Consider the following 24,059-nt stretch of genomic DNA (forward strand, 5'->3'; position numbering starts at 1 on the left):
ACCAATCGGAAATTATTACCCAGCACTTCAACAAAGAGTCAATGCATCCGAAAAAGACAGTAATTTCCTCTAACGTCTAACCATATGGTTGACTCTATGTCTTCTTTCGTTACGGATGTACTCTTTGGAAACGAGTGTCCCCTTTGTAAGGGAAAGAGTGGACACTTAAAAAACAAACTTAAGCTTTTTGTTTGTCTCTTCGTAATCTATGGGGTGACGATTCACTTGCTCGTAGGACGAGCACATGTTAAAATAGCTAGTTACCTTGGCAGTCGGTGGCTAGGTTTAACCCTATGGTAGTTCGGGACTACAAATGTCGAAGTGCTTTACGCGAACACCTGCCATGTTGGCCTATTTCACGGCGGTCTTTTTCAACCATTGCGTGAGCTTTTGTGACGACTTACCACCGCTTCATTAAACGCCGGTGGCAATTTACGTATATGAAAGTTCCGGTCCAGTATACGTGCACTTTGCGCAAGAACTTGAGTTATCTAATCTCTGACCATTGCTACCCCGTTGCATAACTTCCAAGATTTAAAAACATGAATTCCGTTTACAACCACTGTTGAGTCGGCAACAGCACCTAGAGACGTAACCGGTAGGCCGAAGTACGAATCCATCAAATCAGCCGAGACTTTGTTCTTTCTCACAGTGACACACTGTGGTAATTCTGGTTTGAACAGAGTTTACTCTGAACATACCTGGACAAGGAAGGAAAATTCAATGGTACCACTTGTATATGATACCTTCAATCCGTCATCATCAACCCAGCACACTTCTCATTTATCCGACACACTCATAAGAGAACAACATACGACATACTTATTCTAGGTATACGGGTGGGCAAAGCCCGTATACCACTACACTCATCCTGTATCATATACAGTCACTCCTCTGTGGCGTACCTGTTGTCTTCGGCAACAGCACCGATCTTATCCAGAAATATAGACTTTACATTACATCAGTCCTTTAACCGCCATTTACTCTTCCCGCGAACACAGCCACTACTTGCGGGCAACTGGCCACCCGTAGTACCAGATTATGTGGTTCTCTGGTTAGACCCCATGTCAAATCATAACAAGGACTAGCCGAGGAATGAAGTGACATCAACAGTTTATAGTCCCGGCAGACTTGAGGTACTGGTAGCACCTCTTTACCCCGATATTGCAATACACCATGATGGGATCTATCATCAAGAAAACATGCCCCGGGGGGAGGAGTAGGACAGAACTGCTGGTTATCTTAAAAAAGTACCAGTTGAAAAACAAAAAGTACCGAAAGTATTCAATTTTATATATTTGTATGCCATAAAGAACATAATAGTAGCAAAAAGTCTCCGTTCATAGGTTTTCACTTACTCTGGATTCTACATGCTTAATTTTATGTTTCTAGGTTCAATATTATAGAAAATTCAAGAAGTACCTTTTGAAGAACGAAAAAGTACAAAAATTATTTTTATAGGTTTATTTCGGGCTATACAAGCTTAATTTTATGATTATGGGTTCACTATTATAGAAAATTCAAAAAGTATCTTTTGAATAACGAAAGAGTACCAAAAAGTCTCCTTTTTTATGGTATGCGTCATAGTTCAACATGCTTAATTTTATGTTTCTAGGTTCAATATTCTATAAAATTCACATAGGTTCTCATTTCCCACACACAATTTTCCATCTGTGATTTTGCCTAAAACAATCAGACTTACTTTTTATAATACTCTCACGATTCATAAATCTGCACAATGTTATTCACTTTACCTTAAAAATTTCGGATAAAAATATAAATGGAGTTTACTGTTTTTGTTTCTACGTCTCTTATAAGTTATCAAATCCAGAAATTATTTTTTTTGGTTTTTTTCTCTTTTAAATTTTGTTTTTGTATTAATTTCCTAGTTACTCCTCATTTCACCCACGTTTTTGCATTTACATTAAAAGGTGTGTAGTTTCTTTTTCTGCATATTCATGCGTTTTATTTTTCTTTCATTCTATATTTCGTTTAAGCAACATGTGTAATACATCAGATCCACACATTCAAGCACTTTAAGATTCTACACAGATACTTATGTTTGTATATAGGGATTAGGATGGCCCCTGTATATACATATAAAGTCAAACGATATCGTAATACAAGATTTATATTAGATTCTAAGAGTTTCACTAGAACTCATAGAATAAGGACCTGATATACTATCATTCATCATAGATCGATGAAAATCGTCTGAGAATAAATTATGACAAAAATTATGTTTATAATTTTACAAGAAAATTTAGGGACTTGTTATTTAATAAATAGAACTGTATTGATTTGATGATAGAAATCTGTCCATAAATGTCCCCTTGTTCACAACATCAAAGGGTACTGCATACATTTCTTCCAAAAAACACACTATCAAAATCTGTAATGTTGATTCCCTATTGGTATCAAGACCTACTAGAAAGCCCTCTTCTTAATATTACTCTAATATCCATAAATCTTTACTTATATCGATATTGTGATAAAACTCAATTTCATGACGATTGTTTCATAGTTGGATCAAGATCACATATTTATTTTATATTGACCCAAAAAAAGAGATTCTATAACAAATACAGTACTCTGACTTGCTTTTTTAGACCTGGTTGATTTTTCTGAACGAAACTTTTTGTGATTCCATTTAAAATGGTTCATACTTATTAACATGTTTATGTGCATCAACATACAGAGATATTAATACATACATACATATTTATATTAATAATGCATCGCACGACATTTATGGTTTCTTATCCTTTTCATCATATTTATTCTTTAAATATTTTGTGCATAAAATTTTTAAAAAGATATATAACAAACTGAAAATAAAAATCTCTGTTATTGTGCATCTTTTTAAGTCATCAAAATATTGTTTGCCCCTCCGTAAACAGAGGTTTTTGTAAACGAAATAAATTTATATTTTATTGAAATATTTTGCACAAAAAAAAAATTATTTAAATATATGAACTATTTTTTAATTTACTCACAATATTTATTTAAACTGCTATTGTCTTGCCTAGTTATCGTGATCGTTTTTTAGAATACCCAAAAGTCCGATTTTAAGTTTTCGAAATTTTAAAAAAATTACTTTGACACTTCTTCTATTCGCACTACTTTAAAGTAACATTCGTCTTGTATTGCTATTTATGACCACTTTTAAAATTACATGTTTTTAAACTCGTTAAACACTTTTTTTATATAATTTCTTCTTCTTCTTCAGTTGCAGAAACTGCACATTCTGATGTTACTGTTTGTTTGCTCGTTGCTCTACGTATAATTTGAAGTCATTTTCACTAATTGTTTGACACAAATAACTTTGCTAAATCTTTTTTAGATTTTCATCAACCAACATTAACTGACATTTTTATGTTTTCTGATGACGATGGCGTCAGTCTTTTAGAACTTTCCAAAATTTCATAATTGCCACTGCATGTTGCAGTTATTGTAAATACAATTGATTGCGGCAAATAAACAAAACAAGAACTGATGTTGGTAAAAAAACTGATTTACGAATATTCTTGATTAAATTTCTTCATAATTTGCATTCTTTATTAGAGTAATTGCAAAGCAAATAGATGAGTTTTAGTTTTATTAATGGAAAATGAACAAATAGATACACCATTTCCAAAGGACCTTAAAATTATTAAATATGGGGTCAATGACCGTTTTAAACTCTTAACCCCTATTGAATCCGTGAATTATTTCCATAAAAGTTTTGTAATAAAATTCCATTTAAGCTTCATCACTCCTTAGTAGTAGTAGTAGTAGTAGTTAGTTAGTTAGGTTAGTTAGTTAGTTGTAGTTAGTTAGTTAGTTAGTTAGTTATTAGTTAGTTAGTTTAGTTAGTAGTTAGTAGTTAGTTAGTTAGTTCTATTAGTTATTTAGTTAGTTGTTAGTTATTAGTTAGTTAGTTAGTTGTATTAGTTTAGTTAGTTTTATTATTGTTAGTTGTTAGTTAGTTAGTTAGTTAGTTAGTTAGTAGTTTAGTTAGTTGTTGTTCGTTCGTTGTTTAGTTAGTTAGTTTCGTTAGTTAGTTTTAGTTAGTTAGTTGTAGTTTAGTTAGTTAGTTAGTTAGTTCGTTAGTTAGTTCGTTCGTTAGTTATTAGTTCGTTCGTTCTTGTTCGTTAGTTTCGTTCTTAGTTAGTTGTTCGTTCGTTCGTTCTTCGTCGTTGTTCGTTAGTTCGTTCGTGCGTTCGTTCGTTCGTTTAGTTCATTCGTTCGTGTCGTTCGTTCGTTCGTTAGTTGTTCGTTTCGTCTCGTTCGTTCGTTCTTTCGTTCGTTCGTTTTTCGTTCGTTCGTTCGTTCGTTTCGTTCGTTCGTTCGTTCGTTCGTTCGTTCGTTCGTTCGTTAGTTCGTTCGTTCGTTCGTTCGTTCGTTCGTTCGTTTCGTTCGTTCGTTCGTTCGTTCGTTCGTTCGTTCGTTCGTTCGTTCGTTCGTTCGTTCGTTCGTTCGTTCGTTCGTTCGTTCGTTCGTTCGTTCGTTCGTTCGTTCGTTCGTTCGTTCGTTCGTTCGTTCGTTCGTTCGTTCGTTCGTTCGTTCGTTCGTTAGTTCGTTCGTTCGTTCGTTCGTTCGTTAGTTCGTTCGTTCGTTCGTTTCGTTCGTTCGTTCTTCGTTCGTTCGTTCGTTCGTTCGTTCGTTCGTTCGTTGTTCGTTCGTTCGTTCGTTCGTTCGTTCGTTCGTTCGTTCGTTCGTTGTTAGTTCGTTCGTTCGTTCGTTCGTTCGTTCGTTCGTTCGTTCGTTCGTTCGTTCGTTCGTTCGTTCGTTCGTTTTCGTTCTTCGTTCGTCGTTTTCGTTCGTTCGTTCGTTCGTTCGTTCGTTCTTCGTTCGTTGTCGTTCGTTCGTTCGTTCGTTTCGTTCGTTCGTTCGTTCGTTCGTTCGTTCGTTCGTTCTTCGTTCGTTCGTTCGTTCGTTCGTTCGTTCGTTCGTTCGTTCGTTCGTTCGTTCGTTCGTTCGTTCGTTCGTTCGTTCGTTCGTTGTTCGTTCGTTCGTTCGTTCGTTCGTTCGTTCGTTCGTTCGTTTCGTTCGTTCGTTCGTTCGTTCTTCGTTCGTTCGTTCGTTTCGTTCGTTCGTTTCGTTCGTTCTTCGTTCGTTCGTTCGTTCGTTCGTTCGTTCGTTCGTTCGTTCGTTCGTTCGTTCGTTCGTTCGTTTCGTTCGTTCGTTCGTTCGTTCGTTCGTTCGTTCGTTCGTTCGTTCGTTCTTCGTTCGTTGTTCGTTTCGTTCGTTCGTTCGTTCGTTCGTTCGTTCGTTCGTTCGTTCGTTCGTTTTCGTTTCGTTCCGTTCGTTCGTTGTTCGTTCGTTAGTTGTTTCCGTTCGTTCTTCGTTCCGGTTCTTCCGCCCCCCTGCCCTTCGCCCTTTCTTTCCCCCCTTTCCTTTCTTCTCTTCTCCTTGCTGACTCTTGTCAAACAAAATCCTCTTTCCGAGATGCCTACACTATTAAGTGGGTACTCAAGTTTATTCCAACAAATTACTCTATCATTTTCGTTGAAGACTTTAGATGGACTGATGTAGAGCGGATGCTTTGCTTCTTGCATATTTGTCGAAATCAGGAAGGTGAGTGAATTTTTCTGATGTTCGGACTACCATAGTGGAATGTGAGTGGTTTAATACGTTTGTTTTGAACCGAATAATATGAATTAGATGAAAATGCTCGTGAGAGTTTCAAATATCAGTACGCTACAAATAACCAAATAAATACTTTGAATAAAAATATTTTTTCATGATGCTATCTATCATCATATATTACAAACAAAATTTAACTTTATTGATTCTAGAAATGGTATTAAAAATTAATTAAAATCAAACACATTTTAATTGAAATTTAAAAGAACATCAAATCATCGAGGGAAATAGTGTGAAAAATTAATAAGAAAATATCTTAATAAAATAAAACAAACAAAATGCTAAATAGAAAATAAAGAAAAAACCTCAAGAAATGTCGTGCCACTTTCTACTTAAGCCAGTCAGGCAGGCAGCAGCAGCCTGGCCTGCCTCCCCTGTTACACTGCAAAAACATAATAAAACAAACACTCACTTCCAGCGTCAGCAGTAGCTGCCACAGCAAAACAAAAACAAACTCCACATTAATAAGCATCAATAATAGCAACAACAACAACAACAACGTACCGAGTACAAAGTCTTGGAGTAACATCATCAGGGTCTAGTATTTTTATTTTTTAACATTAAACAAATAACGATTACCGCGTCACTTTGTGCCAAAGATGAAATACATTCACACACTAGTCGTATAAAGATACATCCATACGTGTTTATATTCTATATTATATTAAGCTGGTTAGCAAACATCCAATCATCCATCCATACATCCATTTAACCATTCATCCATTCAAGCAGCCAGCCAACCAACCAACCATCCATCCATCTATACCATCTTTTACTATTCGTCGTCATTTTTCTGGCTTTGGCAAATTTTTAAATTTAAACTTTTCTAACACGGCAACAAATACAGAAGGACAGACAAACAACAATAATGAAATGTATCTACGAGATACTAATACTCGCTATGTATGTTGCAACTTAACATGCTGCAAGTTGTTTAGTTTTCTTTAGGTGTGTGAGTATGTCTATGAAAGAGAGTGTGTATGAGTATTTTAGCAGCATAGAATGTCACAAATTAATTAAGCTATTTTTGATTAAATCGAAATAGTGTTTAAACCACTTCTTCTATTTTGCTCCCTGCCACATCCATCCAGCCAGCCATTCAAACGTTTTGTAATATAAAACAACAGGAAGATGATGGCTAAAGCAAATGACAACAAATGGCGAAAGACATAAAATTGTGTCATCAAATAAATGACATGAACTCAAATATCCGAGGATACATTTTTGCAAGTGAAAAAAAAGGAAGAAGAAAAACTAGAGAGAAAAAACATTCTGAAAAATACAAAGTAATTTAACAAGTACCAGTAGTACTTTGTCTCATCTCTATGACAAAGTTTTTCTTTCTACAACTTTTATTATTTCTTTTTTCATCAGCAGCTGTTTTTTTAATAAGTGTTTGAAAGTTGCAACAAACTAGCTAAATGGGAAAAATGAAGGAAGCAAATCTCAAGCACAAAAAACGGGCATCAATTTTTGTCCAGTAGCTTAGAAAATGTCACGTTTTCGCATAACTTATGATTGTCTTAGGTTCTGTATGCAGCCTCTGGTCTTAACGATAAAATAGAAAAATAGTGTGGCAACTAACAGTTGCGTAGTTAGGAGGTTTGTTGTGGAATTATGAGATATGGTTCCATTATTCAATAGAACATTATTAGAACTTTGGTCTAAAGAAATCAAAGTTGAATTTGATTCAATAAAAAACGTACATATATAAAATGTTAGGCAGACCCTTTAGGTTAGTTGATAGGGTAATAGTTCTATAAGCCTGGTGATCGGCTGTCCGAAATCATACCAAAGACTTCTGAGCGTTTTTCGGTCAATGCATTCGGAATAGGCTCTCTGTGAAGGTCTAGAAAGATTTCAACAGCTCATAATAGATAGAATTCTAGTTGAGCGGCCCTTTTCATAGAAAAAGCTGCTAGCAAAGTCTTATATAGCGTGCTTTAAAAATAAATTATATTCAGAAACTTAGTTTCCTTGACGTAGTTCCTTAGAGTTTTCTAATCGGTGTTTCATAATAAGATAAAAGCCAAGCAATGACAGAGAAACACTGTTTTCTCCGCATACTCCCAATACAAGATCTTGTTAAGTTTAACAACAATCTCCATGGTTCAATTCATGTTCATCAAATTGTTCTGACTCACCTAGGTGATCCAAACAGTAAGCTTCAGAAGTAAAGCAAAACTTCCCAAGCCTTGTTGATACAAGGTACTAAACTATCACAAAAAAACTTGTTTACACTACGATCGGCAACCATAGCCCCCCCAAGAACCCAGTTGATGTAAGGCATGCTTTTTATGCCTGATAGAAAAATTATATAACTCTCATAATTTAAATTTCTCTGAGTGACCGACTAACTCCCCCCTTAAAAACCACATCCCTGCCATATATGTAACTAAAAAAAAACAACAGTAAAACAAAAAGTGTAATAGATTTTTTTTTTTTCGATGAATAAAGAAAAATATCCCTAAGTAGCAATTGTCGCTTGTAAAGACTAATAACACAAGAGCGTGAGAAATTACGTTTAGTTTTAGTTTTAATTTTTTTTTTTTCAAACTTTTTTTGTCTTCTGTACATCTGCCACTATTAAAAAAAAACTATTCCTTTTACTAAAATTGCCACAAAAGGAAACAAATACGAAAAGAAATTTTCACAAGAAAATTATTGCTGTAACAATTTAATGTTTCTAATGTAAAGAACAGAGGAGAGTCGTCGACTCGAGTTTGTCTGTTATACGTACAAAGAATCTGTAAACTAGCCTGCCCCAGTCTATATAACAGGGTCTGTGTGGAAAAGAACAAAGTGAAAATGAATTCATTTTATATAACAAATGAGAAAATAATTAATTTAAAATAACCAACTAACTAAGAAGAAAAAAAACTATCTAAACAAAATAAAGCGAAAAAAAACTAAGATGAGAATAATAAACTGAGTGGTGGCTACAACAAGGTAACTGGATACTGGGGCAATTTGAAAGATTTTTTTTATTTATTAACACAACAGCAACTATGGCAAATGAAACAACAACAAAAATGGAGCATTTAGGCCCTCATGAATTGAGGCTAGAAACAACAACAACTTAAAAACCTACGAACTTTTAAATACATACTTTAATATTGTATACAGATACTCAGGCATTTCCCTGCTGCTTTTCAAGCACTAAATGTATCACTCGAAGGCAATATAGTCTAGTCTATAGTCTAGTCTATAGTCTAGTCTATAGTCTAGTCTATAGTCTAGTCTATAGTCTAGTCTATAGTCTAGTCTATAGTCTAGTCTATAGTCTAGTCTATAGTCTAGTCTATAGTCTAGTCTATAGTCTAGTCTATAGTCTAGTCTATAGTCTAGTCTATAGTCTAGTCTATAGTCTAGTCTATAGTCTAGTCTATAGTCTAGTCTATAGTCTAGTCTATAGTCTAGTCTATAGTCTAGTCTATAGTCTAGTCTATAGTCTAGTCTATAGTCTAGTCTATAGTCTAGTCTATAGTCTAGTCTATAGTCTAGTCTATAGTCTAGTCTATAGTCTAGTCTATAGTCTAGTCTATAGTCTAGTCTATAGTCTAGTCTATAGTCTAGTCTATAGTCTAGTCTATAGTCTAGTCTATAGTCTAGTCTATAGTCTAGTCTATAGTCTAGTCTATAGTCTAGTCTATAGTCTAGTCTATAGTCTAGTCTATAGTCTAGTCTATAGTCTAGTCTATAGTCTAGTCTATAGTCTAGTCTATAGTCTAGTCTATAGTCTAGTCTATAGTCTAGTCTATAGTCTAGTCTATAGTCTAGTCTATAGTCTAGTCTATAGTCTAGTCTATAGTCTAGTCTATAGTCTAGTCTATAGTCTAGTCTATAGTCTAGTCTATAGTCTAGTCTATAGTCTAGTCTATAGTCTAGTCTATAGTCTAGTCTATAGTCTAGTCTATAGTCTAGTCTATAGTCTAGTCTATAGTCTAGTCTATAGTCTAGTCTATAGTCTAGTCTATAGTCTAGTCTATAGTCTAGTCTATAGTCTAGTCTATAGTCTAGTCTATAGTCTAGTCTATAGTCTAGTCTATAGTCTAGTCTATAGTCTAGTCTATAGTCTAGTCTATAGTCTAGTCTATAGTCTAGTCTATAGTCTAGTCTATAGTCTAGTCTATAGTCTAGTCTATAGTCTAGTCTATAGTCTAGTCTATAGTCTAGTCTATAGTCTAGTCTATAGTCTAGTCTATAGTCTAGTCTATAGTCTAGTCTATAGTCTAGTCTATAGTCTAGTCTATAGTCTAGTCTATAGTCTAGTCTATAGTCTAGTCTATAGTCTAGTCTATAGTCTAGTCTATAGTCTAGTCTATAGCCTAGTCTATAGTCTAGTCTATAGTCTAGTCTATAGTCTAGTCTATAGTCTAGTCTATAATCTAGTCTATAGTCTAGTCTATAGTCTAGTCTATAGTCTAGTCTATAGTCTAGTCTATAGTCTAGTCTATAGTCTAGTCTATAGTCTATAGTCTAGTCTATAGTCTAGTCTATAGTCTAGTCTATAGTCTAGTCTATAGTCTATAGTCTAGTCTATAGTCTAGTCTATAGTCTAGTCTATAGTCTAGTCTATAGTCTAGTCTATAGTCTAGTCTATAGTCTATAGTCTAGTCTATAGTCTATAGTCTAGTCTATAGTCTAGTCTATAGTCTAGTCTATAGTCTAGTCTATAGTCTAGTCTATAGTCTAGTCTATAGTCTAGTCTATAGTCTAGTCTATAGTCTAGTCTATAGTCTAGTCTATAGTCTAGTCTATAGTCTAGTCTATAGTCTAGTCTATAGTCTAGTCTATAGTCTAGTCTATAGTCTAGTCTATAGTCTAGTCTATAGTCTAGTCTATAGTCTAGTCTATAGTCTAGTCTATAGTCTAGTCTATAGTCTAGTCTATAGTCTAGTCTATAGTCTAGTCTATAGTCTAGTCTATAGTCTAGTCTATAGTCTAGTCTATAGTCTAGTCTATAGTCTAGTCTATAGTCTAGTCTATAGTCTAGTCTATAGTCTAGTCTATAGTCTAGTCTATAGTCTAGTCTATAGTCTAGTCTATAGTCTAGTCTATAGTCTAGTCTATAGTCTAGTCTATAGTCTAGTCTATAGTCTAGTCTATAGTCTAGTCTATAGTCTAGTCTATAGTCTAGTCTATAGTCTAGTCTATAGTCTAGTCTATAGTCTAGTCTATAGTCTAGTCTATAGTCTAGTCTATAGTCTAGTCTATAGTCTAGTCTATAGTCTAGTCTATAGTCTAGTCTATAGTCTAGTCTATAGTCTAGTCTATAGTCTAGTCTATAGTCTAGTCTATAGTCTAGTCTATAGTCTAGTCTATAGTCTATGTCTATAGTCTAGTCTATAGTCTAGTCTATAGTCTAGTCTATAGTCTAGTCTATAGTCTAGTCTATAGTCTAGTCTATAGTCTAGTCTATAGTTCTAGTCTATTAGTCTAGTCTATAGTCTAGTCTATAGTCTAGTCTATAGGGTCTATGTCGATAGTCTAGTCTATAGTCTAGTCTATAGTCTAGTCTATAGTCTAGTCTATAGTCTAGTCTATAGTCTCGTCTATAGTCTAGTCTATAGTCTAGTCTATAGTCTAGTCTATAGTCTAGTCTATAGTCTAGTCTATAGTCTAGTCTATAGTCTAGTCTATAGTCTAGTCTATAGTCTAGTCTATAGTCTAGTCTATAGTCTAGTCTTATAGTCTAGTCTATAGTCTAGTCTATAGTCTAGTCTATAGTCAGTCTATAGTCTAGTCTATAGTCTAGTCTATAGTCTAGTCTATAGTCTAGTCTATAGTCTAGTCTATAGTCTAGTCTATAGTCTAGTCTATAGTCTAGTCTATAGTCTAGTCTATAGTCTAGTCTATAGTCTAGTCTATCTAGTATATGCTCTATAGTATGAGTATGATAGTCTAGTCTATAGTCTAGTCTATAGTCTAGTCTATAGTTAGTCTATAGGTCTAGTCTATAGTCTAGTCTATAGTCTAGTCTCTAGTCTAGTCTATATGTCTAGTCTATAGTCTAGTCTATAGTCTAGTCATATAGTCTAGTCTATAGTCTAGTCTATAGTCTAGTCTATAGTCTAGTCTAGTCTGTCTATAGTCTAGTCTATAGTCTAGTCTATAGTACTAGTCTATAGTCTAGTCTATAGTCTAGTCTATAGTCTAGTCTATAGTCTAGTCTATAGTCTAGTCTATAGTCTAGCTTATAGTCTAGTCTATAGTCTAGTCTAGTCTAGTCTAAGTCTAGTCTATAGTCTAGTCATAGTCTAGTCTATAGTCTAGTCTATAGTCTAGTCTATAGTCTAGTCTATAGTCTAGTCTATAGTCTAGTCTATAGTCTAGTCTATAGTCTAGTCTATAGTTCTAGTCTATAGTCTAGTCTATAGTCTAGTCTATAGTCTAGTCTATAGTCTAGTCTATAGTCTAGTCTATAGTCTAGTCTATAGTCTAGTCTATAGTCTAGTCTATAGTCTAGTCTATAGTCTAGTCTATAGTCTAGTCTATAGTCTAGTCTATAGTCTAGTCTATAGTCTAGTCTATAGTCTAGTCTATAGTCTAGTCTATAGTCTAGTCTATAGTCTAGTCTATAGTCTAGTCTATAGTCTAGTCTATAGTCTAGTCTATAGTCTAGTCTATAGTCTAGTCTATAGTCTAGTCTATAGTCTAGTCTATAGTCTAGTCTATAGTCTAGTCTATAGTCTAGTCTATAGTCTAGTCTATAGTCTAGTCTATAGTCTAGTCTATAGTCTAGTCTATAGTCTAGTCTATAGTCTAGTCTATAGTCTAGTCTATAGTCTAGTCTATAGTCTAGTCTATAGTCTAGTCTATAGTCTAGTCTATAGTCTAGTCTATAGTCTAGTCTATAGTCTAGTCTATAGTCTAGTCTATAGTCTAGTCTATAGTCTAGTCTATAGTCTAGTCTATAGTCTAGTCTATAGTCTAGTCTATAGTCTAGTCTTAGTCTAGTCTATAGTCTAGTCTATAGTCTAGTCTATAGTCTAGTCTATAGTCTAGTCTATAGTCTAGTCTATAGTCTAGTCTATAGTCTAGTCTAAGTCTAGTCTATAGTCTAGTCTATAGTCCAGTCTATAGTCCTAGTCTATAGTATAGTCTATAGTCTAGTCTATAGTCTAGTCTATAGTCTAGTCTAAGTCTCGTCTATAGTCTAGTCTATAGTCTAGTCTATAGTCCAGTCTATAGTCTAGTCTATAGTCTAGTCTATAGTCTAGTCTTAGTCTAGTCTATAGTCTAGTCTATAGTCTAGTCTATAGTCTAGTCTATAGTCTAGTCTATAGTCTAGTCTATAGTCTAGTCTATAGTCTAGTCTATAGTCTAGTTATAGTCTAGTCTATAGTCTAGTCTATAGTCTAGTCTATAGTCTAGTCTATAGTCTAGTCTATAGTCTAGTCTATAGTCTAGTCTAGTCTTAGTCTACTCTAGTCTAGTCTATAGTCTAGTCTATAGTCTAGTCTATAGTCTAGTCTATAGTCTAGTCTATAGTCTAGTCTATAGTCTAGTCTATAGTCTAGTCTATAGTCTAGTCTATAGTCTAGTCTATACTCTATGTCTATAGTCTAGTCTATAGTCTAGTCTATAGTCTAGTCTATAGTCTAGTCTATAGTCTAGTCTATAGTTCTATAGCCTTGTCTAGTCTATGGTCTTGTTTAGTCTACAGTCTAACTTATAGTTTAGTCTATAGTATATTCTATAATATTTTGTATAGTCTATTCTATAGCATTTTTTATAGTCTAGGCTGCAGTATAGTCTATAGTTTAATATATAGTTTAGTCTATAGACTAGTTTATAGTCTCGTATATAGTCTAGTCTATGGTCTAGTATACAGCCTATATATAGTTTAGTCTATTAGCATAATGTGTAGTCTTGTCAAGGGTTAAAATACCTAAATGGGGTCAATCACTTCGATCTGCAGGGTTTTATGTATTTATTTACAAAAATATATGTATATAATTTTACCCTAGTATGACTACAAATCCTCACACATACATGCATTTTATACATAAATAATTTTTTGTTTAAAGTATTGAATTTATAACCAGCATTATCATCAACAGCAACAACATCTAAGTTAAGAGCAACTTACAACAACACAAATATGTGTTACAACAACTACTCTATAGTACCAATGCTTACCTATACATATGTATGTATGTTGTATGTAGAATTGGTTGGATGCTGCAAGTACTACATGTTTAAATGTAATGCAACGTTTAACTAATGATGGGAAGAATTTAACCTAAAACCATTATTTCATGTTCTCGTCAAATATGGATATAAGAAAACAGTTTTAATGTGTATCTCGAGTTTGTGTTTGTGTGTGTGATACAGTACCTTGAGAAGATCTTTAAAAAATCCTTTTATATTGATATATTGCTGCAAAAGTTGTTGTTTTTTTTTTTTGCAGGCCAAATAGCACAGATGTTAGCCACTAAAGACTGACCTCTTGCAATAAATACAGAAATTCATGTTGTCATCATAAAATATTTATAATCATGTTGATGTTGAAGGAGTTGATCTTCATCTTATAATTTGGAGAAATCTGTTTGTATTGCTTTGGTTAATTTATTTTGAATTGTTAGGGAAGGAATGTGTTAGATACCCTACATTGTTATAATAGGGTGGGAACTATGTGTTCTTATATATACATGAATGTATATTTTTTAAATTTTTACCAATAAGTACAAAATTTAAATACTTTAAGGAGAAATAAGATATACATGAAGATCGTAGCTCTACATATATTGTAGCTCCGTTTAGAATGTTGTTAACTTTGCGACGCTTCATCCGATCGTTGCGTAACTGTATAATAGGGGTGATTGCTTACGTCTATAGTATGCTGATAAAATAAGAAGAATTTTTATCAGGTTCGTTTGTGCTTTATTATCCGGAAGCCAATTAAAACTTAAACGGTAATTCTATTTTTGATCATTTATTCATTACATTCATTTATGCCAAAGTAGAGTAACATTCATTTGACCTGTGCTGACACTACCACAGATCTCTGAAAGTAATATTTTAACGGACATCTTTATGATGATGTTTCTACTATTTATTTGTAGCATAAAGCAACAAAACAAAAAAATAAAAAAACATAAAATGACTTTTATTTGCCATCATTTGCCTTGTGACCATAATAAATCGAAAGAACGTGATGTGTTCCAATACAACTTAAATTCCTCATAGAGTGTGTGGATAGATGCTTCAGCACTCAGCATCATAATGATGCTGATGGTGATGATAATAGTAGTGATGCTGATGATGAGCTCTCATTTAGATGAGTTTTAATATCAGCAGTTTTTCTAGTCCATACTTGATGAAAAACTAAAAAAGAAAAACAAAACTTACAACAAACACTTGAATTGTTTTATAAAAGTTTTAAGGCATTTTTATTTCTGTACTCGTACATATGTCGTTTGTAGTTTTTTTCTTCATGTTAATATTGCCACATATTTTATGATTATATTACTTAAGTTTACAACACCATATCCACACTTTTACATGCTTCGAATTATTGTGGGCCAGTACATTAGACAGGTCTTTGTTATGTGATCTTCACATTTATTATTTCCACTGAATATAAAATTTTGTAATATTTGAAATTAATCCATATTAAACAAGTAAGGAAATATATTCGGACATATAAATAGGCCTCGTACGCGAGCTAAAAGAGGCTTATCTTCCAAATATCATCTGGACGGACAGATGGAAAAGCTTAAACGACTCAGAAAGTTGATTGGCATATTTTAAGGTGGTTATAGATCCAATATGTTTGTGCTTCACAAGCATAAGCACATATACTACTACATCTACTAAATAAATATGAAAAATTTTACAAGCTTTCCAATGATATAAAAAAACTCGAGAAAATTTTACATTTTCTTTTCATAGTGCCCCCCTAATGAACATATTTACATTAATATTTAAGCACATAACATGTCTTCAAGTATTTATCTATTTAGTGCTCTTATTTTTCCCCTTTTCTAGATTTTTTTTTTTGCAAATTAAATATGTCTATAATAAAATTATTATTACGAGTAATATTTAAACCATGTTGATATTATATTAAAAACAATTAATCTTACAAACAAATCACGGAAGAGAAACGTGTTTATATAAAATTCCTAGAATCATACCGATAATCAAAATTGCCTCGAGAACCAGTTATACATTTAAAGTGATTTCTAATAAAAAAAAAACGAAATGTGTTTTTACAAATATGGTGCTAAAAGGACAATTCTTTGAATTTAAGAAATTTAAATTTAAAATATTCAATAATAATTTACATTGAAATTATCAGAAAATTACAAAATATCTACTTTTGATCTTGTATATGAAAAAGTTTATTCATCTTGTCTGATCTTGTTTAAATCGCTACCATTTATTTGTTTTCCTATATGGAAGGACTTTACATTCTCATTTTGTTTCAAGAGTATTTTGAGAACTTTGACAAAAAGAAATAAATTTTAAATTTTAAAAGTATTGGGTGGGAATCGAACTCGAGCCTGAAGAACTCCGCGAACTATTCATATTTTGAGATCAAGAAAAAATCAAGCTAACTTCTGACACCCAGTTCCGAAGTGAAACGTATCTGCAACTATCGATACAAATAGAAGTCGAACGGGTCAAGGTTTGGTCTTTAAGGCCACATGTGACAACAGAGCGTTGTTGTTGCAACAGCTGAAACTATACAAATTTAATCAGGGAGTTCTGCATTAAGATCCAAACCAAGAAATTGGTCAACATTGGGTTAAGTGAAGTAGGTTGGGCTGAAGAGAATATGTAGTGGACATCTTGGGGATCCTAACCACATGCTGGCATTGGGGACGGCATGATCTATGCGGAACGAGTAGGCTTTGACCCTGTTACTCTATCCAGATCTAAGTTGTTCCTGAATAACTCTTGTTTGCCACGGCAAGTTCTTCTCCATTTCTGCATTGGGCAGTGGGCTACTTGAAAGCGCGGTATTGTTGGGATCTCTATGAATGTCGTTCAAAACTGCTGCATACTAATTAAGATCCAAGGTATCCTGCACATGGAGGTTCTTCCTGACATCCATCGGGAGAGCGTGCAACTGTGTGATGTTAATGTTTGTACTCCTCCGGCCATATTTGTTACGGAACGCGTTTCTGGCGACATTTAAAGCTAACTCGGGCATGTAAAGACCTAAGGTGGTTTCAACCCTACTCACCAGATACAGAACCGAACAGTAAATAGGCGCTACAAAAACACTACATTATAACTGACACTACATTAACAAATCAAAACACATGAAGAATCCTGTGACAGTTGACATTCTCATCTGCCCTCCCGACCGTGTCATAGCAGCATCCGCTAGCAACTCAGCTTACGACCAAAATCCACATTGACCTCTTCTCCATTTACTTCTCCACGCTTTTATGTCTGTTTAGCATCTATTTGACAGATTGGCCGGGCTCTTGCGCTTCTTTTCTGTTATTTTCTTCGTACACGAATCAGTCTTATTCAATGTAGGTTATCTCTGATGGCCTGGTCAGGTTTTGTAGCTCCAACCAAAACAGAGTATTACCTCAACGCCGTCGATATTTTGCATCGATTCGGCTATTTAGCCGGTATCTTACGCTTCTTTTTTGCTTAATTTCTTTCATACTGATCAAGCCCCCTTTCTAGGTCTTTTGACTTCAATTCGTTTTGGTATCTAATTTCCCTTTTTTTGGATGAATTCTACGGGTCATAAAAGTTTTAAATTGGTACTATACATTATAACTATCAGTGATTGTGCCAGCTTTTTTAAGTTTGACAATGATCTTCATGGAGTAATGCCTCCAATTCCTGGTTTTCAAACCTTTTTGACTGGTTCAGGTATTGAAAACCTTGCAACTAACCATTATGCCGGGCCAATTAAAATTTATTAATAAATCACTTACTGCAAAAACGATGTTAACAAAAAATTTGTAATTGATTAATAAAACAAATTAAAATATTTAATAATGATATATTTGTTTTATTTTTTAACAAAAGATTAAAATACGCTATATTTATAAACAAATAATGAACAAATTTACATTTTAAATTAATATTTTATATTAATATATTTTAAAATATGTATGATTAACGTAACATTTGTTAAACAATTTTTGCTTACAAAACTTGTCAAATTAAATTTCTCTAATTTGTAATTGAATAATTTAAATTGCAAATAAATAAAATATTAAAACATTTAGACACTTTATAACAATAATCAAGACATAAAATTAAATATTCTTATACTATTCTTATAAAGAACAAAATGTAAATAATCTTTTATTTGAAATGACAAGAACAACCACAGATTTTATAAAAAAATTAGCATAAAATTAATTCGAAGGCAACTTGTTTTAAATCACTGTTTAAAAACACAGATGTCTATAAAATGATTCATTGGAAAATATTTTTAACTGAGAGTATTATCAATAAAACAGTTGGTTTATGTAAAAAATTATTTCAGAATTCTGGCAAGAATTTTAAATATTTTAAAACAAGGGGGGTTTTTAAAGTTTGACTCATTGAATTAGTTTTGTCGACATTGTGACGTAAAGAAGTCATTTATTATTAATTAAGTTTTTAATACAAATTGACTGTGATAACGATTGATTCACTTGGGAATTTTTTATTAAATATTAATTTAAAAAGAACAGAATTCTTTGAAAACTTAAAAAGTTTTAAAAGTAAACTTTGGCTTAATTTTAATATTGTGGTTAAATTAAATGGATTGATTAAAACACAAGATTAAGAAATTTAAAATAATTAAAAATCATGGATCAAGTAACATTAGTTACATTTAAAAAATCTGACTATCCCACATTCTATAGAAGATCAAAATTACTCTTTAACAGTCAAGGTTTAAATTCAATTTTGCCCACATAATAATTTCAATTTAAATTCTTCTATGCAAAAATATTTATGCAATTGCCTTGGGAATTTTAACAAATGTTATTTTATTGTATTACGCACAATTTAAAAAAAATCCAATTAGTTCCTACCATTTATATTATTTCGCAAAATATATTATATTCTCTTTTAACCCCCGCCCCTTAACGTTTCTCTTCTTCATTGCAGGATAATTTGCCAACAAACCAATATTGTGGAAATATTATCCAAACAAAATCAGACAACAAGAGACATACAAAGTATTGAGATTCAAACCGAATGCAGTATTTTAATTACGCCCTACAAACTTCCTCACGTTTCCTAACCTCAACCACAGCAACAACTACTGCTACATCCTCAACGAATACCTCAAACCTGATAAAAACGTCAACAACCAACAATTTGGCCTCCCCCTCTAGCCACAATCAAAATTCAATCAGTAATCCCTGTATAGATAATTTAAACGCCAACATTGAGAGCCCATCAACGTCCACAAACACACCACCACCAACAAACAACAGCTCTAGTGATTTGGATCCAACACAAAATCCATGAAATTTACTTACATTTAATGTTAACTTTGCGCGAAACAAACTGTTATCATTCTTTAATCGCGACATGGCCGCTACTGATGGCCAAATAATATTGGCCGCATCCCGCTTTGGGGACTCGACATCATCGCCACCCGTTTATTTGCGTGACTTTTCGAAACAAAAACTACCGGCTGTAGCCAAAATTGTCAAGGGTCAACATCAAAATCTCGGCGTACCCACACTCTCAGCACCATCATTACAGAGTACGGCGCTCTTTTTAAGTTCGGGCAAAAAATATCAAATTCTCGCCCAGCCCATAAAACTAAAAGAGGGTCGTAAGCCTACAAATGTTGGTGCTAAGGTTCTAATACCCGAAACGTATCCTGGCTATTTTGAGCTGCTGAGCGAAGATGGTCGTTCGACGCGTTGCATCGAATCGGTGTTGGAGTTGTCGAAACGTCGCAATTGTCGCGTTTTGGTGCGTGAAACATTTCGTTGTCCCCAGATGAGTCGTACCATACATGCGGGTGAAATGCTGACGACCATGAACGACAATGGCAAAGTGTTGCAGTGTAAAAATATCAAGGATGAGATCATAAATCTGCCACTCGATACCAAAGCGAAATTTTCACCTATAGCTAAGGAGGATAGTATAAGCGGAGTTCATACTGTGAAGAATCTATTATTGAAAAGAATGCCAGTTGTTGTGAGGTAAGTTAATGAGAAAATAATTTTTTTTCGTTTTTAAGGTCCTAATCTAAATCAATGTGTGAGTGGTGTAGAGCAAAGGATGTTGTCTTAATTTTCTTAAGTTCTTATCTAAAAATTTTGAATTGAATATGATCAACATCTTCATTTATTTCCATTATTCTAAATAAATAGGAAAATTTACTACAAACCTAACCTATTTATCAGGAGAATTACGAAAAATGCAGATTGATGTCATGGTTTCTACACCTCACATAAAACTCTCCCTTCGTTATTCGTTCAACATTTCTCTTGTACATTATTGTTAGACGATCCTTAATACAGGCCAACAAATTTTTGAGCACAGAAACCTAAGTATACTTCCTATTTGTATGCTGCGCTGAGTCCGCATCTGGTTTTCGAGACATCATGTCTTAAAGTTTCAAATACCTTGTTTTTTCTCAAAAAAATACGTTATAATAGCGAGAAGACACCTTTATTTATCTGTTAAACTTAACATAATGATTTAATCTCCATCTTCTTTCTTTAAGAAAATATATCTAGATCTATGGATTTCGAATTTTTTCAATCTTTATTGGCCTGTATAATCGTCAGTTAGTCCATCTTTTCAATCTAACTTGATCTTTTAAGAAACAAAAATTAACATTATTTTTACTTTTTCAAAATGTCGCTCAAATCATGCAATAATCACATTTCGGTTTTTTCTACTTACAGATTAGTTCATGGTAGCGTACCGAAGGGTCTGAAACAACCTTTCGTACCGGAAATGCGTCTTTTGGGCTGTGTTGAGATTGATCGTATTTTTGCTTTGCCATTGCAAAAAGATAATGACTTGGTGCCAGTACCCCTAAATGCTAAAATCAAATTGCAACGAGCCAAAAATATGGATCAATTGGAACATTTCATCGAGTACACACGATTTCTCGAGAAAGCTCAACGTCTGCTAAGCGATGCACGTGATCGCTTGCAAATAGTAGATATTAAGCTGTCGGAGAAAGAGAAAAAAGACTCGAAATTTAGCAGTCGTAATAAATTACCCGTGGTTATGTTGCCATCAGCAGCCGGTGTAGCGTATGTGGCCAATGGTCTGTTGGAGAACGGTTATATACTCAAGCGTAGCGCCAGCTGTGATTCGTATAGTAAAAGTCAACCGTCTGCGGAAATATCGGAAGATTATAAAGATATTGATCATATATATGATTATGTGAGGGGTTTGACGCCACTGTCGAAAGCTTTAGCACGTTTTGAGCCCATCAGTGAAACGCCCACAATTAAGTCACAATATACCGATAGTAGTGGTAACTATTGTAGTTTAATACGGGTTAATCAGAATTCAAGCAGCCATAATAACAACAGCAATAACAACAATAACAATAATTCTAGTAGCAATAATAACAGTTTAAATAATAGTGGCAATGGTGGTGGCAGCAACAACAACAACAACAATAACTCAAATAATAACAACAACAATTATAGTAGTCTGGAATCGAATAAACATACAAACACCAACAGCAGTCACAATAGCAGTAGTAATCAGAGTCATCAACACCACCATCATCATCATCACCAGCATCATTTGCCAGCCGCCGTTGGCCCACAGTTGCAACATCACAGTCAACATCATCATCATCAGAATCATTCGCATAATCATCCCACTTCGGGTGGAGGAGGAGGCGGTAGTGGTGCTGGCGGTGGAGTAGTCAATCACTATCAACACTCACATGTCCAAGAGGATATTAAGCCAGTGCCACCACCAATTGAAACAATACCGGGTAAAAAATTACCAGAGAAACGTCAACGTCCCACACTACCAAAGCTTTATTTGAAAAATTCTCATAGTGCTGGCAGCAGTAGTGGAGGTGGTGGTTTGGGCAGTGGCAACACAACCAACACTAGCAGTTCCAATGGTAGTCATCACAATAATCATCACCACAGCCATCATCAGCAACAGCATCCGCACAGCAGCCATCATCATCCAAATTCTCATAGTCATCAAGCGTCGGTGGTAAATGTAACATCATCATCCGTGGCCGCCGCTGTGGCAGCCCATCATCATACGCATCATCACCATCATCATGGTAATGTAGCAGCGTCTAATGGCAGAGTTTTGACACCAAGTAATCATCATCATACGCCCATTAATGGCAATGTGGCACCTTTAAGTGCTGGCATCCTAAGCAAAGATTGTGGTTTAGAGCCTCAGTCACCATTATTTCATATCAGGTGAGTTGTAAAGTTGCAACTTTGTATGTGAGTAAGTACTACAAGTAGAATATTAAGGCCTAATTAAAACTATAGTTTGGGTGTTAAATGCAACGTGTTTTTGTTTTTTTTTTTATCGCATACTTACTCCCACATAAAGTTTGTTCCTTGTTGCAATTATGTTGTTTATAGTTTTAGTTTTCATGTCAAAGTTTTAATGTTTCCTTAAAATTTAGTAGTAGAAAAATTATGTGTTGCTAGCAAAAATAAAGAGATTTTACATTACCGAATATTGTAAACTTGATTACAAGGTAATTAGCAGCTCCAAATTTTCATAACAAGTTAATTTTTTAATTGAAATGGAAGATGGAGGCTTAGATAGTGATTAACAATCTTTGGATTTTCACAACTTTGAGTTTTTCTGCGGACTTTTTGCAAAGTTCTTAAAACGGGATAAAAAACGATGTTTGTACATTTTTACAGTCATCTTATGAGTCCTAAAAAAGGCTTCCAATTTCAATTTTACACAATCCGTTTTAGATTTGGATTAAAACTTCTCAAAAATAACCGAAAGCTCTTCCAAATATTAAAAAAGTTATAAATTTCGTGCTCTGTGGCACATGATTTATCTTAAAGCTGAATCAAAAAGCTTGCATCTTTTCATTGTAATCAAAAGATTAAAACTTTCCTAAAGCTTCAAACTAAGTAATTTTTTTAGATCCAGAAAATCAAGATTAAAGTATATCAAAGGTTTCGAAAGCTCAAGGGTATTATGCACTTGTGATGATTAATATGTGTAATGACATAGATCAAGCTAAAAGTGCAGAAATTATCTCAAATGCCACAAAATATTTAATGTTTTCAGATCCAGAAAGTTAAGATTAAAATATATGAAAAGCTTCGAAAGCTCTCGAGTATTATGCAATTGTGATGGTTGATATTTTTAACAACATAGACCAAGCTAAAACTTCAGCAATTGTCTCAAAAGCAATTTTCGACATTCCACACTTTGGGTCCCATATTCAAGGACTAAATTCAAACCCTAAACCCAGAAATACCTCGCCTAGTTAGACAAGCCATATCTTTCGGAATAACTTCTTAGATTCAACATCGTTGAACTATGAAATCGTAATAAAATTAGTTAAAAACTCCAGTAACCTAAAATCTAAATAACATTTCCATATATAGAATATTTAGAATAATAAGATCTTTTTTTAAGTCATCCCCCATTTCACTCCCCTAAATCCTTTTTCTTATTTTTTTTTTAGATATAAAAGTCTCAGTAGTCTTCAGTTGACACCCGATAGTAATTCAATTTCACCGCCGATCTCAACAAATCCCAAAGGACAACCAGTCGTTGTGGCACCACCCGATCTAGTACTTAAATGTAATAACAATAATATTAACAACAATCAACATCCAATACCACTGCCGTTAAGTAAAAGTTCTAGTACCACTGGTGGTCTAAATGGAATGCTACACAACGTCACATCATCTTCACACAGTCACAATCATAATAATCCTCGCGAAGGTACACTCGACTCATCACGCAGTGGTGGTCGTACATCAGGCGATTCCAATAAATTGCCCGAAAAGAAAACACGACGTCTGTCGCGACCACGTAGTCTTTCGAATTTAGTCTGGGATTTAAGGCCATCCAAAGAGAAATCCAAAAAGAAATTATATATTCATCATTTTGATCATCGTCAGCAGGCGACTTTGTATTTGTAGTCAATTCATAGCTGTGTGTGTGCGAAAGAAGGAACGAAAATGAAATAATTAGAGAACAAAAACTAAAATGATATAAATGTTTAGTTGATAAAACACTTTAAGCTAAATTTCTGTTTAACAGCAAAATGATCTTAAAATGCTTAAACACCTACACACACCTTCGACAAGGATCTTATTAGATACAGATACATTTACTTACATAAATACATTTCTATTATATAGTCGTCATCGTTATCATTGTAGCAGATTACACAATTTTCTTTTAATTTTATTAAATGTTGCCATCATTAACAAAACATTAAGAAAACATAAAAACAAAAATCAATATAAATTTTCTAAATAATCCTCAATCCTCTGAAG

General features: G+C 33.8%; 1 protein-coding gene across 3 annotated transcripts in view; it reads left to right on the top strand.

The window, feature by feature from the left end:
- Positions 1 to 23,786, top strand: part of LOC119611310 — a 47,662-nt gene extending 23,876 nt beyond the window's left edge. For all 3 annotated transcript variants that reach the window (XM_037966847.1, XM_037966848.1, XM_037966846.1), the window contains 3 exons: positions 18,715 to 19,769; positions 20,481 to 21,989; positions 23,237 to 23,786. In XM_037966847.1, the coding sequence (XP_037822775.1) occupies positions 19,144 to 19,769; positions 20,481 to 21,989; positions 23,237 to 23,699 (2,598 nt within the window). In that variant the 5' untranslated portion in view covers positions 18,715 to 19,143 and the 3' untranslated portion in view covers positions 23,700 to 23,786. The remainder of the gene's footprint in view (positions 1 to 18,714; positions 19,770 to 20,480; positions 21,990 to 23,236) is intronic.
- The last annotated feature ends 273 nt before the right edge of the window (positions 23,787 to 24,059 follow it).

The sequence above is a fragment of the Lucilia sericata genome, unplaced genomic scaffold (genome assembly GCF_015586225.1).
Source record: "Lucilia sericata isolate MDLA Ls3-8-SP2 unplaced genomic scaffold, ASM1558622v1 Contig001418F_arrow, whole genome shotgun sequence".
Classification (NCBI taxonomy): domain Eukaryota; kingdom Metazoa; phylum Arthropoda; class Insecta; order Diptera; family Calliphoridae; genus Lucilia; species Lucilia sericata.